This window comes from Hemiscyllium ocellatum, chromosome 2 (assembly GCF_020745735.1).
Source record: "Hemiscyllium ocellatum isolate sHemOce1 chromosome 2, sHemOce1.pat.X.cur, whole genome shotgun sequence".
In the NCBI taxonomy this organism is placed as follows: domain Eukaryota; kingdom Metazoa; phylum Chordata; class Chondrichthyes; order Orectolobiformes; family Hemiscylliidae; genus Hemiscyllium; species Hemiscyllium ocellatum.
Genome location: NC_083402.1, coordinates 56,320,549 through 56,334,550, shown reverse-complemented (window position 1 = coordinate 56,334,550; position 14,002 = coordinate 56,320,549). Strand labels below are relative to the sequence as shown.

Below are 14,002 nucleotides of genomic sequence, written 5' to 3'. Positions count from 1 at the left end.
AACAGTTCTAATTGAAGTATTTTCTAATAATGATGGAAACTGAAACCTCTCAATTCTGTGAACCAAAATACCTAAAAATACTCATGGGGAGAAACTTCAGAACCACAGTAAGACAATTTTGTGTTGGCCCAAAGAACCGTCATAGGATTTAAAATAAAGTACACACTTTTCTAATAGTTTGTTATAACTACATATTATGGTATTAGCACTTAATGTTTCAGTAAAATCATTAAATATATGTGATATGGGCAGATAGTGATGAAGAACAAAATACACACAATAGACACTAAACGTGGATATATCGCAAAATGATATTTATTCAAATGTGAATGAACATTTTCTAATCTGATTTTACTCCGCTAATGTCAGTAGTTTTGGGTGAACAATAAAGATTTAGGACTAAAATTACAAATTGTTCTTTCAGTGTTTATCATTTTTCTTACATGATTTAGTCCAGCAGCAGTTGCAGAGCGATTTTGCATTTCCCACAGCAATAATATATTACTTTCAAGAATGTAATCTCATTAGGACAGCCACTGAAGTGATCTTAATAACAAGGTTACTAATAAAAGTACCAATGTTCAATTGATCTCATATTGACCACTGATTACAACTTCCTGGAGTATTTACCTATCGATTTTAATTTTGGGGAAAAATATCTAAGTACCAAAAATTACCATATCTCAAATTCCAGCCATCACAATTACACTTGAATTGTATATTTGCAGCCAGAGCATTTTGTTCTTTGATAGAAATCACTGGTATTTGATGATGGGAAATAAGCGACATTGATTCTTTTTAAGGAAGATAATCTTAACCAGTTTCATTGCATGAATTTAAAACTGTAAATCCCATTTTAGCAGTAAATTCAATATTGAAGCTTAGATGAATATAAATCATGTGTTGCCGGTCTGATGTCTGATTGAATCTCTCGACGGACTTCCTAACTTCATTTGCTTCCAGATATCTGTTGAATCTTATTATGTTAGCTTATGGATGGCTTTTAAGATCAAAAATATGCCGCCTAATCTGTTTCAGGTCTTTCTGGATCTTTCCTTTGTCAATTTCTATCTTCTTTTCACTGATCTTGTTCAGTGAATTAATTGATTCCATAATGGAGTGAAATCCTTTTTTTTAAAAAAAGCTACAATTCAGATATTGAAGTTCATCCAAAATACAGTTGTAATTTTCCATTGATATATAAACAAATATTAAAATGGTAAGGTTCTATATTTGCTAAACACACAACAGATTATTAAAAGCAATCTATTTAGAAGTTATGACCCAACATTAAATGGCTGAATGAAAAACAACTGAGTCATTAACATTTTACTCCTTGATCATTATCATCCATGGAGGATGTGACGCAATGAAATTATTTGGCCACTAGAAACAAATAATTGAATAATCTATTTTAAGTATATCCCTCAGGAGAAAAACTGGAATCATACAATGTTTTAGCCTCCACTACTTTGTGTAATAGTGAATTCCAAGGGCTCACCATTCTCTGGGTGAAGAAATTTCTCCTCATCCCAATCCTAAATGGTTTGCCTGCTATCCCCAGACTGTGACCACTGGTTGTAACCACTCCCACCATCAGGAACATCCTCCCTGCATTTACCCTGTTCTAGTTCTGTTAGAATTTTATAGATTCCTATGAAATCCCCACTCATTCTTCTGAACTCCAGTGAATAAATCCTAAATGATTTGACCTCTCCTCATATGTCAGTCCTGCTTTGCCAGAAATCAATATACAGGGTAATAAACCATTGCTGCACTGCCTCCACGACAAAAACATCCTTTCTCAGATAAGGAGACCAAAACAACACACACTATTCCAAATGTGGTCTCTCCAAGACCCTATATAATTGTAGCAAAATATCACTGCAACTTATAAGAATTCCTTCACTGTGAAGGCTGACACAGCGCTTGCCTTCTTTATAGCTGCACCTATATGCTTACTTTCCAGCAAGTCTCGTGGCACATTCTCTTCTCAAATGATAGCCGTTCAGAAAATAATCTTCCTCCTGATTTTGCTACCATAGTGAATTAATCACGTTTATCCATATTATATTCATCTTCCATGCATTTCCCCACTCACCAAGCTTATCCAAATCACACTGAAACATCTATGTATCCTCTTTACAGCAACACTCCCATCCAGCTTTGTGCCAATTCTACTAGCTGGTGGTTTATTGAGATTATCAGATAGTGTAATTACATCTTACCTGTTCCTTAAATCTAGCCAAATAAATTCTGTTCTAGACTCTTACTGGACATTCCCTTTGCCCAGCACTGTAATGCTCTCCTTAATGTTGTAATCCTATCCACTTTTCTCCCTTTCCAAGCTTTCCTCAGCTTTTTGCATCAGGAATAATTAACACCAAGTTCTCTTCTCCTTTAAGCCAAGTCCCATAGCAACATGGACCTTTTTCCCTGGAGCTTAGGAGACCAAGTGGAATTTTATAAAATCATGAGAAACATAGATAAAAGGTAGATAGCCAATGGCTTTTCCTTCTGGCAAGGGAATCTAAAATTAGAGGGCATTGGTTTAAGGTGAGAGTGGAGAGATACCAAAGGGTCCAGAAGGGCAATTTTTCACACAGAGAGTGGTGAGTGTCAGGAACAGGCTGCCACAGGCTAGTACAATTTTGTCATTTAAGAAACAAGTACATGGATGGGACAGATATGGAGGGATATAAACCAAACACAGGCAAATAAGACTAGATTATTGTGAAAACTGGGTGATATGGACAAGTTGGTGAAAGAGCCTTTTTCAGTGCTGTAAACCCCTGACTCATTGGCAATACCACACATCATGTATTCACATACATTCACAGTAACTCTGACGTAGACATTATTACTTTCTCCATTACTCTGATTCCACCTATGAAATCCTTATTCTGCTGATATCTATCTTTTTCAGTATTCTGTACAATTTGGTATTCCTCTCTGATACTATCTCTTGTCACACCCGGCCAAGTTAGTTTAAACCTTCTCTTATTGCACTAGCAAACATCTTTGACAGAATTTCAGTCCCACCTCTGAATAGGTCTCCTCTGTACAGGTCCTATCATTCTCGATTCTAATGTTTCAAGAATTTAAAGCCCTTCTTCTTGCACCATCTTTCCTGCCACATATTTCTCTGCTGTATCCTACTGTTCCTATACTCAGTTGCACATGGAACTGGTAGTAATCCAGAGGTTGCCAATTTTGAGATCTCATTTACTAATTTCCTGCTTTGCTCCCTGTATTCTCATTGCAGGACCTCATCTGTCTTGCTATTTATGTCATTCACACCATGCTGTCTGTTCACCTTCCCTACCTCAGGGTGCTCAGAAGCTTCTCAGTGACGCCTTTGACTCTGACACTAGAGAGGCAAGACACCATCCTGGATTCATGTCAACGGCTGCAGAAATACTTTACCCTTGCTATCAAATCATGACTCCTCTTCCAGACTTCCTTCTGCCCCCTGAACCACCAACCCCATCCCTGTACAGCTCAGCTATGGCAATGTCACAGACTTGGTTCTGACTATGAGATTTTTTCTGTGCTTTACAATGAATTGCACAGAGCAGATTTTAGAATGCTGATGGGTAAAATGACCAGTTTTAATGAATAGTGAGAGAAAATTCTATTTGAAATTTATCTTGTGTATTTGACTGTTAGTTCACTAATTTAGCATTTATCCAAAATATTGTACCATCATTTGTGTTTTGATTCATTAATTCTATCATTATTTTTATTTTAAAATGCAGCAGAGAGCATTTCAGCAGAAATATCCTGTGGCGAAAGAAAAACACATTCCTGTGTCAAAATTCTTATCACGTTGTGTGAAACTTGACTTAGTGCTTGCAATTACTGTGTGCATTGTTTTATTTTACTAAGTAGAATTTTCCCCACACCTTCAGGTTTGCCTTGACATCACTGAAGGATTTGTTTTATTAGAATATATAGATTCGAAAGCATTCCCAATAAATGTACATGTCTGAACTAATTTATTGTCATATCACTGAACCAGTTTAAATGAAATGACCTACTCACCTTCTCTATAGTCATTCTTTATGCTTTCTAACTCGTGCCAAATAGTCTTTTCTACTTTGGCAAGTTTTGCAGTGATTTTCATGTCAGAGTAAGTCACTTTGTTGGATTCAATGTCAAGGCTTTGTCGGTTTTCCAGTTTTTCTAGTCTCACAGAGATCTGATTAAGTCTCTCCAGTATATTCTTTTCCATTAGCTCCTAGAAAAGTCAGAACAAAGCCAAATGCTTACTCATTCTTTTAAAAAAAAGGTGTTCCTACTAGATGTCAACCGTTACATTTTAGTTGAATCCTTTTGAAAATTCATTTGTGCCCCCAACTATATGCATGCTTTATCAGCACAAGCCCTGATGAAGGGCTTGTGCCCGAAACGTCGAATTTCCTGTTCCTTGGATGCTGCCTGACCTGCTGCGCTTTAACCAGCAACACATTTTCAGCTCTTATCAGAAAATGTCTAAAGGTAACCTCGTAATCAGTGCCTCATATGCCATTTCTCCATCTGCTGAATTGCCTGCTTATGGTTTGCCAACAGTCTCAGCAATGAGGCATCCAGTCCCATACAATTAATCAACAACAGCATCCTTGTGTATTTTCATTAGAATTACATTTAGTTGTAAAGTTAGCATTTTCATCAGATGAAGTGATGGAGTATAATAAACTGCTTTCTAACTGTAGAAATAAGCAGAAATTTATATTTGATGTATGTACCAAGCTTAGCACCTTCCTTTACAGTACGAAGGATGGAGGAGATATTCACTACATCTTGCTATCAGCTCGAGACCAACTGGTCATCCATAGGTGACTGCAACTGAGACCTCAAGTTGACAGAGATTGGAGTCAATGCATGAAAAGTCTTCACTGCTGATGGGAATGCTTGGGGACAAGCAGGTGAAATGGGTGAAGAAAAAGCAGAGGATGAAAGATGTTACCAGGTGGGAAATAAAAAGAGCCTGGTGAAGGAAAACCGATCAGTTGATTAACCAATTAATAGTCACCTCTGCCAGCTGGGGATTTACCATTAATAAATTAACCTCTACAACCACAACAAAATCCATTCAATCCAGGCATGATCTACAGCCAAGACACAGTCCACCACCTCCTAAGGCAGGTGGATACTATCCCTATTTAGGGACTGGTTTTTGAATCCAGCTTTTGCTTGATATCCAAAGAATAATGTGGACATTTTATTTTATAAGGCGTACTTTCAGAGGGAAAGGAAAGAAAGGCATAATCAGTTGTACAGGAGAGTGCTAGGACATGACCAGTGAATATGGTTAAGCCCCTATGGTAACAGTGCAGATAGACAGCCTTGGCTGCTTTACTTTTTTGTTGTAGTAAACCTATTGATCTGTCCTCCCTGAATTCCTGACTGCTTAAATACTAGAAAGTAAAGAGGACGTGTAATTGGTTCTGCAACAAATGTACCTCAAGGTGTATCAGCTTTTGTACAAAACTTCGTGTTGAATTTTCCTATCTTTTAAGCAAAGTGTTTTTTTAAAATGAGATTCATGGTGCCCAGTCCACCATGATACATGTCAACTTTTCTCACCTAATCCTCCACTCCTTCTCTCATTCATTATGCAATCAGCTCCTTGGTACCCAACCCATGGAATTGTGCAGCAGGAGAGGGTGGAAGGCCCTGACACTGCTAACACTTTAGAACATTCATGACCCTTGTGGAGAATTTGAGCATTAGCTGAAACCACTTCAAATGGCACAGAGAGACAAGTTAGCTCCTTGGTTTGTTAATGGAGAACTGCAGGTATTACATAGAAAACATAGAAACGTAGAGTATTGAACCAGGTGTAAAGCCATTCAGCCTTTGAGCCTCCTCCATTGTTCAATATGATCATAGTTGATCACCCAACTCAGTTCCTGATTTCTAAAAACTATATCTACATCTTCAATGTTTCATCCTTAAGAGTTTCCTGTGGCAGAGAATTCCACAATCTCATCACTTTCTCGATAATGAAATTCCTCCTCATCTCTATTCTAAAAGGCCTACCTTTTATCCTTAGACTACGACCCCGGTTCTAGATTAGCCAGTTATCAAGAACAACCTTCTCCTACACTGACAACCTATTAGGATCGTACAGGTTTCTATGAGACCCTTCTTTCTCCTTCTAAACTCAACTAAATACAGTCCTAACCAATCAGCTCTCTCCTTGCATACCATCCCAGGATTCAACTCGGAGAAAGTGAGGACTGCAGATGCTGGAGATCAGAGTCAGGAGTGTGGTGCTGGAAAAATACAGCAGCTCAGGCAGCATCTCAGGAGCAGGAGAGTCAATGTTTCGGGTGTCGATTCCTGAGAATTCCTGATGAAGGGCTTATGTGTGAAACGTCGATTCGCCTGCTTCTCAGATGCTGCCTGACCTGCTGTGCTTTTCCAGCACCACACTCCTATCCTAGGAATCAGTCTGGTAAAACTTCTTTTCACTCCCTCAAAAGCCAGATCATTCTTCCTCAGATAAGGAGATCAACTGTACACAATACTCCAGGCATGGTCTTACCAATGCCTTGTCTAGTTGCTGCAGGACATCCTTGCTCCTGTACTCCAATCCTTTCACAATGAGACATTCAGTGAGTGGTATATAAGGACAATCAAGTCTCGTTGCACCTCGCCTTTTCCCAATTTATTGCCATTTGGATAATAGTCTACCTGCCTGTTTTTACTGCCAAACTGGATAGCATCACATTTATCCACATCATAATCCATCTGCTATGTTCTTGCCCACTTACCTAATCAAATCATACTGAACCATCTCTTCATCCTCCTCACAGTTCACCCTCTTACCTAGCTTTATGCTATCTGCAAACTTGGAGATATGACATATAATTTACCCAACTAAATCTAATTTAATATATATTGTGACTAGTTGGGGTCCTCACACTGATCCCAGTGGTACCCCAGTAGTCATTGCCCTGCTGCTCAGAAAAAGAGCCAATATTCCGATTCTTTGCTTCTTGTCTGCAAACCTGTTCTCAATTCATTTCAGTAAACATCCTCCAATTCCAAGTGTTGTAATTTTACATGCTCAGCTCTTATCTGGAACCTTACCAAAAGCTTTCCAAAAGCCTCAACTGGTTCCCCTTTATCCATTCTATCATGTATATTTCAAAACACTCCAGTCCATTTATCCAAACACTACTGCCCATTCATAAATCCAAGCTGAGTCTGCCTGATCTTGTTACTACCTTTCAGGTGCTCGGCTATTACATTTTTACAATGGGCTGTAGCATTTGTCCTACTACCAATGTCTATAAATGGTCTATAATTTTCTGTTTTCTTTCTGTCTTCCTTCTTAATTAATGGAGTTACATTAGCTAACCTCCAATCCACAGACTGTTGTGGAGTCGACAGAATTTTGGAAAATGACTACTTGTGCATCTTTATTGCCAGGACCTTACTTCCTTAAATACTCTGGGATGGAGATTATCAGGCCCAGTGGATTCATCTGCCTTTAATCCCATTAGTTTTCCCCAACACCATTTCCCTACCTATATTAATTTATTTCAGTTCCTCCTTAAGCCCTGTGTTCTCCCTTTTTTTTAGAATATTATTTGTATCATTCTATCTGAAGACAGAATTAGAGGATTTATTTAATTGGTTTGCCATCTCTTTGTTCCCCATTATAAGGTCCCCTCTGTCTGCCTGTCTGGGACCTAGATTGATCTTTACTAATGTTTTTCTCTTCACCTAAATACAGAAGCTTTCCCATTGGTCTGTATGATCCCTACACCCTTTTTATTCTCTTTTAAATCAGTCTCTTTGTCGCCCTCTGCAGGAATCTAAACTGCTTGCAATCCTCACATCTGTTGACTTTTTTTAGCCAATTTGTATGCCTGTTGGTTGGATTTAATACTAATCCTAATTTCCCTTGTTAGCCATCATTTGATCACATTTCCCATTTTGATTTTTATGCCCAACTGGGTACAATACTTTTTGCATTTCCTCCCTGTGCTTTTTAAATGTTTGTCATTGTTATTTACCACCATCCCTTTAAATAATGATGCCCAAGTTATCAAAGTTAGCGTGCATCTCATACCATTATAATATCCTTTATTTACATTCAGGACCCTAGTCTCAGAAATAACTATGTCATTCTCCAGCTAAATGAAGAATTCCATCCTATTATAGTCATTTTTACCCTCAGAGGTCCAACACAAATTGATTGTCAATTATTCCTTCCTCGATGTACAACATCCAGGCAAGATCGCCTTTTTCTAGCTCCTTCACTGTCTCAGGTTTAAAAAAGTGGAATTCCCTCCATAATGGAATTGTGGGTCTATTCTACAGCACATGGACTGCAGCGGGTTCAAGAAGGCAGCTCACCACTACTATCTCAATGACAACCAGAGACAGGTAATAAATGTTTGCCCAGCCAGCAATGCCTATTTTTAAAAATTGGTTCTTCAATTTATTGACCCATAAAACTATCACATATACACTCCAAGAATTCCTCTTCGACAGTAGTGTCATTGATTTGATTTGCAGATTGAAGTCACCTGTAATTACAGCTGTACCTTTATTATTTGCACCTCATTCCTTTTAAATACATTCTCCAATATTAATGCAACAGTTTGGGGGTCTACGTACAACCTCTACTATAATTTACTGCCTCTTGGAGTTTCTAAGCTCAACCCACATAGATTCTACTTCACCAGAGCTAATAATCTTCCTCGCAATTGCATTATTTTTTCTTTTTAATCAACAGTGCAAAGTCACCTCCCTTTTTATTTGTCTTTTCTAAAAACTGAAAACCTCTGGACATTTAGTTCCCATTCCTGCAGCCACATTTCTGTAATCCCCATCACATCATACCCATTTAAATCTTTTTGCACAACTAATTCATCCAAATTATTGCATTCTTCGTCCTGTCCACTGTGACACTGCTCGATTCTAACTCTTGAACTCTGCTTATCTCCTTTCTTATTTCTCACTCTGTTTTCTGTCTTAGACCTTATTTCCCTGTCATCCATCTGCCTATTATGGGTTCCCACTGCCTGCCATTTTAGTTTAAACCTTCTCTAATAGCCCTTGCAATGACTCCCCCAACGACATCAGTCCCAGTGTAATCCGTGCAGTTTGTACTGTGCCACCTCTCCCAGAACAGGTCACAATGCCCCAGGAACATGAAATCCTCTGCCTTACACCATCTCTCCAACCATGTATTTATCCAATATATCCTGTTATTTCTACTCTCGCACGTGGAACTAGTAACAAACCTTTTGAGATCCTATTTCTTAACTTGCTTCCTTACTTCCCCTATTCTGCTTTTTGTACTTCTTTTGTTTTCTTGCTGATGTCATTGTTAAAGACGTGGACCACAACCACTGGCTGTTCACACCATCCCACTTCAGAATGTCCTGGAGCTGCTCATTGACAGAAGGGTTGGTCGTAAGTGAGGACTGCAGATGTTGGAGATCAGAGTCGAAAAGTGTGGCACTGGAAAAGAACAGCAGCTCAGGCAGCATCTGAGGTGCAGGAGAATTGATGTTTTGGGAATAAGTCCTTCATCAGGAATCTGGGGTGGGGCGAAGGAAGCTGACAGATAAATATGCGAGTGGGGGTGGGGCTGGGGGAAGGTAGCTGGGAAGGTGATAGGTAGAAAGGAGGTTTGGTTGCACTTGACCTGCAAGTCTGACCTTGGCCAAAGCCCTTGACTGTAATTACATGAGCCCCGAGATGATCGTCTGTGGTGGTATCCCTGATTAACTGTAGATCCCCTGACCCCACTAAGGACTGGTCCCCTTTGACTTTCATACATGGCTGTTTGGTTGAAACACATGCAATGTGTTTGCTGCATATGTTGTTGAAATGTGCTGTATCTGTGACAGTGATTTAGCATATTAGCACAACAACATATCCATACCTTTGGTTGTTCAGTACTCTTAATGTTCTAAAAAGGAATTCAAGTCACAGAGACAGTCAGCCTCAAAGGAAGCACAAAGTGAGCACTAAGCAACTAAGTTACGAGCCATAAAATGCATCCAGTGTGGATGCATAATATCTGTGTATGTATGCAACGAGACTTGGCAGACCCATACAAATTGTACATGTCCCTGAGCTCCGACCTGAAAACTGAAGGGCTGCATGGATGTGTGAATTGGTCCAAGAGCAGCAATGACAATGTGGTAAGTTTAGTGGTTTGCCATTGCTGACTTGGTGGAGTGAATGATGGAGGAGGATGGTATCCACGCAGCATGTAGTAGCGCTGTGATGAAAGCAGAGTTGGACAAGCTGCTGCTAGATTACGAGAAGTTTCTTGGTCGAAGGAGAGGAGAATTAGAAGGTGCAAAGAAAGTAGGTTAGATGGTCTCATAATCATAGAATCCCCACAGCGCAGAAAGAGGCCATTCAGCCCACTGCAACCCACCAAGGACCTTCCTACCCAGACCCAGTTCCCCAACCCTATGCCCATAATGCTGTATTTCCTATGGCCAACTCACCTAGCTTGCACATCCCTGGACACAACAGGCCAATTTAGCATAGCCAACTACCAAACCTGGACTGTGGGAGGAAACTAGAGCATGCAGCAGAAACCCAGTTAAACACATGGAGAATGTGCAAATTCCACACAATCACCTGAGGCCAGAATTGAACCCAGGTCCCTGGTACTATGAGGCAGCAGTGCTAACTACTGAGCCATCTCAGAAATATGGTGGTTGCTGTTCATTCGCAAAATTCAGAACTTGCCATTTAAACCTTAAGGGAAAAATTAGAAATAGTTTTCTTGGTTTCAATATCCTGAATTTTTCATTTTTGTTACATTTTCTAACATTTCTCATCCATGGTCATTCTGGTCGAGAGAGCAGCACATTCTAGCCTTTGTTTTCGCAAATCCACAATAAAAAACAATGTCAGTGTACCACACTGTTTATATTGCCACTCTGAGTTGATCTCAGAGAACAGGTCTGACCAGGTTACTTCATGAAGAAAATTAGAGATGTACCACAGGAAACCCAACCTGAAATGCTGGTATGTATCAAATTCAACTTGTGACAAAGTTGCAACAAACATTTGTTTGGAAAAGTCACTCAGTGTTTGAGTACATTAACTATCTTATAAGTTTTGAAATTTGAACTTATTCAAAACTATTTCAGGAATTTGTGTGTGTCATTATTACAGATATTTTGAAAAATAAACGTTTTACAAATTGTTTGTAGTTCTGAGCAACAAATGACAGTTGCAAGTGTGATTCAAATAAGATCCCTTAAAAAGCAATGGCAGCAGTAAGCTCTGATTTACAAAGTATTGATAAGAATTGATCCAGGCTATAGACTTTGACTGCACTGGCAATTCAATTCAAGGCAGGGTCTGTCAGGTTTGCCTATGAGACTTCCTAATCTTCAATCACGCAGGTTGTTGACTCGAGAGCACAGTTGGCTGCCAAGCAGAAAATCTGGTGAAACAGCCCTGTTAAAGGGGAAATTGTGATAGTGACAGCAAATCGTCTAATTAGATTTGACTGGACCTTAACCTTGCCTTTCACTGCTGTTCTTCTGTTACTATATCTGCCAAGGGCAAGAAGGTCATACTGTTTCCTCAAACCCCTTCCTTCACCCTCACTACCCTCGCCTTCAATGCTAAACGTGAAGAGCTAAATTTCTAAATCTGAGACTCACCGTGCAGTTTCCTCCTCCTTTACCTCTGCCCTCCTCCATCACCCTGATTCTGATTGTCAGTCACATTCCATTTTTGACTCATTTCTTCCAGGAGACCCAAATTTGTTTTTTTCAATCTTCTCACTACTCCACTGAGAACCATTCAATACATTCTTTCCAACATTTGCTGATATTTAATGGGTCCCTCTGCTTATACACAATCCCTCTTCTATTAAGTGCTGCTGTCATCATCTACCTCCAGAAAACAGTTCACCCTTGATAAATGTGTCTTACCCATATTTTGATCCATCCTTATTTCATAGGTTTGGATTATATTCACTGGAATTCAGAAGAATGAGGGGGCTCTCATAGAAATCTGCAACATTCTAACAGCACTAGACAAGGTAAATGCTGGAAGAATGTACCTGATGAACAGTGAAGGCCAGAACTAGGGGTTACAGTCTGTGAATACACAGTAAACCATTTAGGCCTGAAATGAGGAGAAAATTTCTTCATTCAGAAAGTAGTGAGCTTATGGAATGCCACAGGAAGCAGTTGAGGCCAAAACATTGTTTGATTTCATGAAGGACTTGGAGAACTTGGGATTGAAGTGATCAAAGAATATGGGGGGACAAATGGGAATAGGCTATTGAATGAGATGATCAACCTTGACCATAATGAATGGCAGAGCAGGCTTCAAGGACCAAATGGTCTATTCCTGCTCTTATTTTATTTGTTTCTATGTCTACTTCAACTTCCTGTTCTTCAAGGCTCCCCTCCACACACGCTCCATAATCTCTGATATCCAAATCTCAGCTGACTTCTGCTGCCTTACATTAAGCCCGGTTCACTATGGCTCCCTGTCCTTCAGCACACTGAATCTAAAATTAGCATTTTCATCTCAAAATGCTTCTGTAAGTTTGTCCATCCTTATCTCTGCAACCTCTGTAATGTGCCTTGTGTCTGTTTTTTAAAGTTAAAGTTGCAAATTTTTTATCTATGAGAAGGAAGTTATTGATTAATTACATATGTCACATAAGCAAAAGTGAGCACTGAAGATGCTGGAAACCAGAGTTTAGATCAGAGTGGTGCTGGAAAAGCACAGCAGGTCAGGCAGCATCCGAGGGCAGGAAAATCAATGCCTCGAGCAAAAGCATTCATCAGGATATTGATCGAGGCGTCGATTTTCCTGCCACTCTACATATGTCATATGCATAGTGTTATGAGTTATCTTTTTTTTTACTGTGTTAAGTAATATAAAGCAAACTGCTTACGGTTTTCTCTTGCATAACATGTAAGGAGTGGTCTGCTCTCTGTATTATCTCAGTCTCTGTTTTATCCAATTTGTATTCTGCCCACTTCCGTTGGTTTTGCATCTGTGTTTGCAACTCAGTCAGTGCAGTAGTAATCCTGGAATATGATTGCTTAATGATTGTTTACAGCATAAAATTAATTTAGCCTTCAAACAGGGTTTATACAGCACCCAACAGTTTCAATGAATGCAAAAATAAAACAGATGAACAGCTACCAATGTTCTGCAGTAATTTCTTGGAATTCTCACATTCGTGAAACACATAAGCGTTACAAAGATTATACAAGCAGAATCATGTCCAAACTTTTCCACAGCTACTTTTAGAGGAAGAGGAACAGGACTGTTTTAAATAACAAAGGAAAGTTTTGACAAACTTTCATTGTGTTTCAATTTAATGTTGCTTGCTGCATTTCAAAACAAAGAAAAACCTTTCAATTTAGTTATGAATTATTCCTTCAATTAGGAATCTGTGCATGACAAAGGTACATTGTCATCTTCTATCTTGCTTGACCAACCTCATTGAATTTTTAAAAGAGGCAACAGAAAGTAGGAAAGAGTAATGTAGTAGATGTAGTTCATAGAAGGCATTTTGAAACTTTGAATAATGTAAAGTAGCCATAGTCGCAGAGGACTGTTGTCTCATTCCAGAGAGATCACTACAGCTGAGGTGAACCTGAGGCTTATCACACCTCATGTGAGGAGGGGCAAAGTTGAGAAGGCATGATTTTCAATGGTAACCTCAGCGAGAATGGGAATTGAATGCATGCTATTGTCATTGACACATTATAAATCAGCTAACCAGCAAATTGAGCTAACCAATCCTAATACAAGTAATGGAGTAAGTAATAGACTGATGAATAGGGTCAAGGAATATAGACTCACGTGGTAGGTAGCAAAATGAATGGCTATCTGGCTTCAAGACAAAAAGCAGAGTAGGGGAATAGAATACTTACTAAGAGTGACAAAAGGTGGGAAGTGGTGTTCCACAAAGATCAGCCCGGGACCCACTATTAGTCACGATTTATATTCATGATTAAGGTTT

General features: G+C 39.2%; 1 protein-coding gene across 1 annotated transcript in view; it reads right to left on the bottom strand.

Moving 5' to 3' along the window:
• Positions 1-688: 688 nt before the first annotated feature.
• fam81b (family with sequence similarity 81 member B) overlaps positions 689-14,002 on the bottom strand; it is a 35,544-nt gene continuing 22,230 nt past the window's right edge. Inside the window, exons 6-8 of the mRNA XM_060844215.1 lie at positions 12,923-13,058; positions 4,045-4,240; positions 689-1,127 (exon numbers count right to left, since the gene is read on the bottom strand). Coding sequence (XP_060700198.1) covers positions 991-1,127; positions 4,045-4,240; positions 12,923-13,058 — 469 coding nt within the window. The 3' untranslated portion in view covers positions 689-990. The remainder of the gene's footprint in view (positions 1,128-4,044; positions 4,241-12,922; positions 13,059-14,002) is intronic.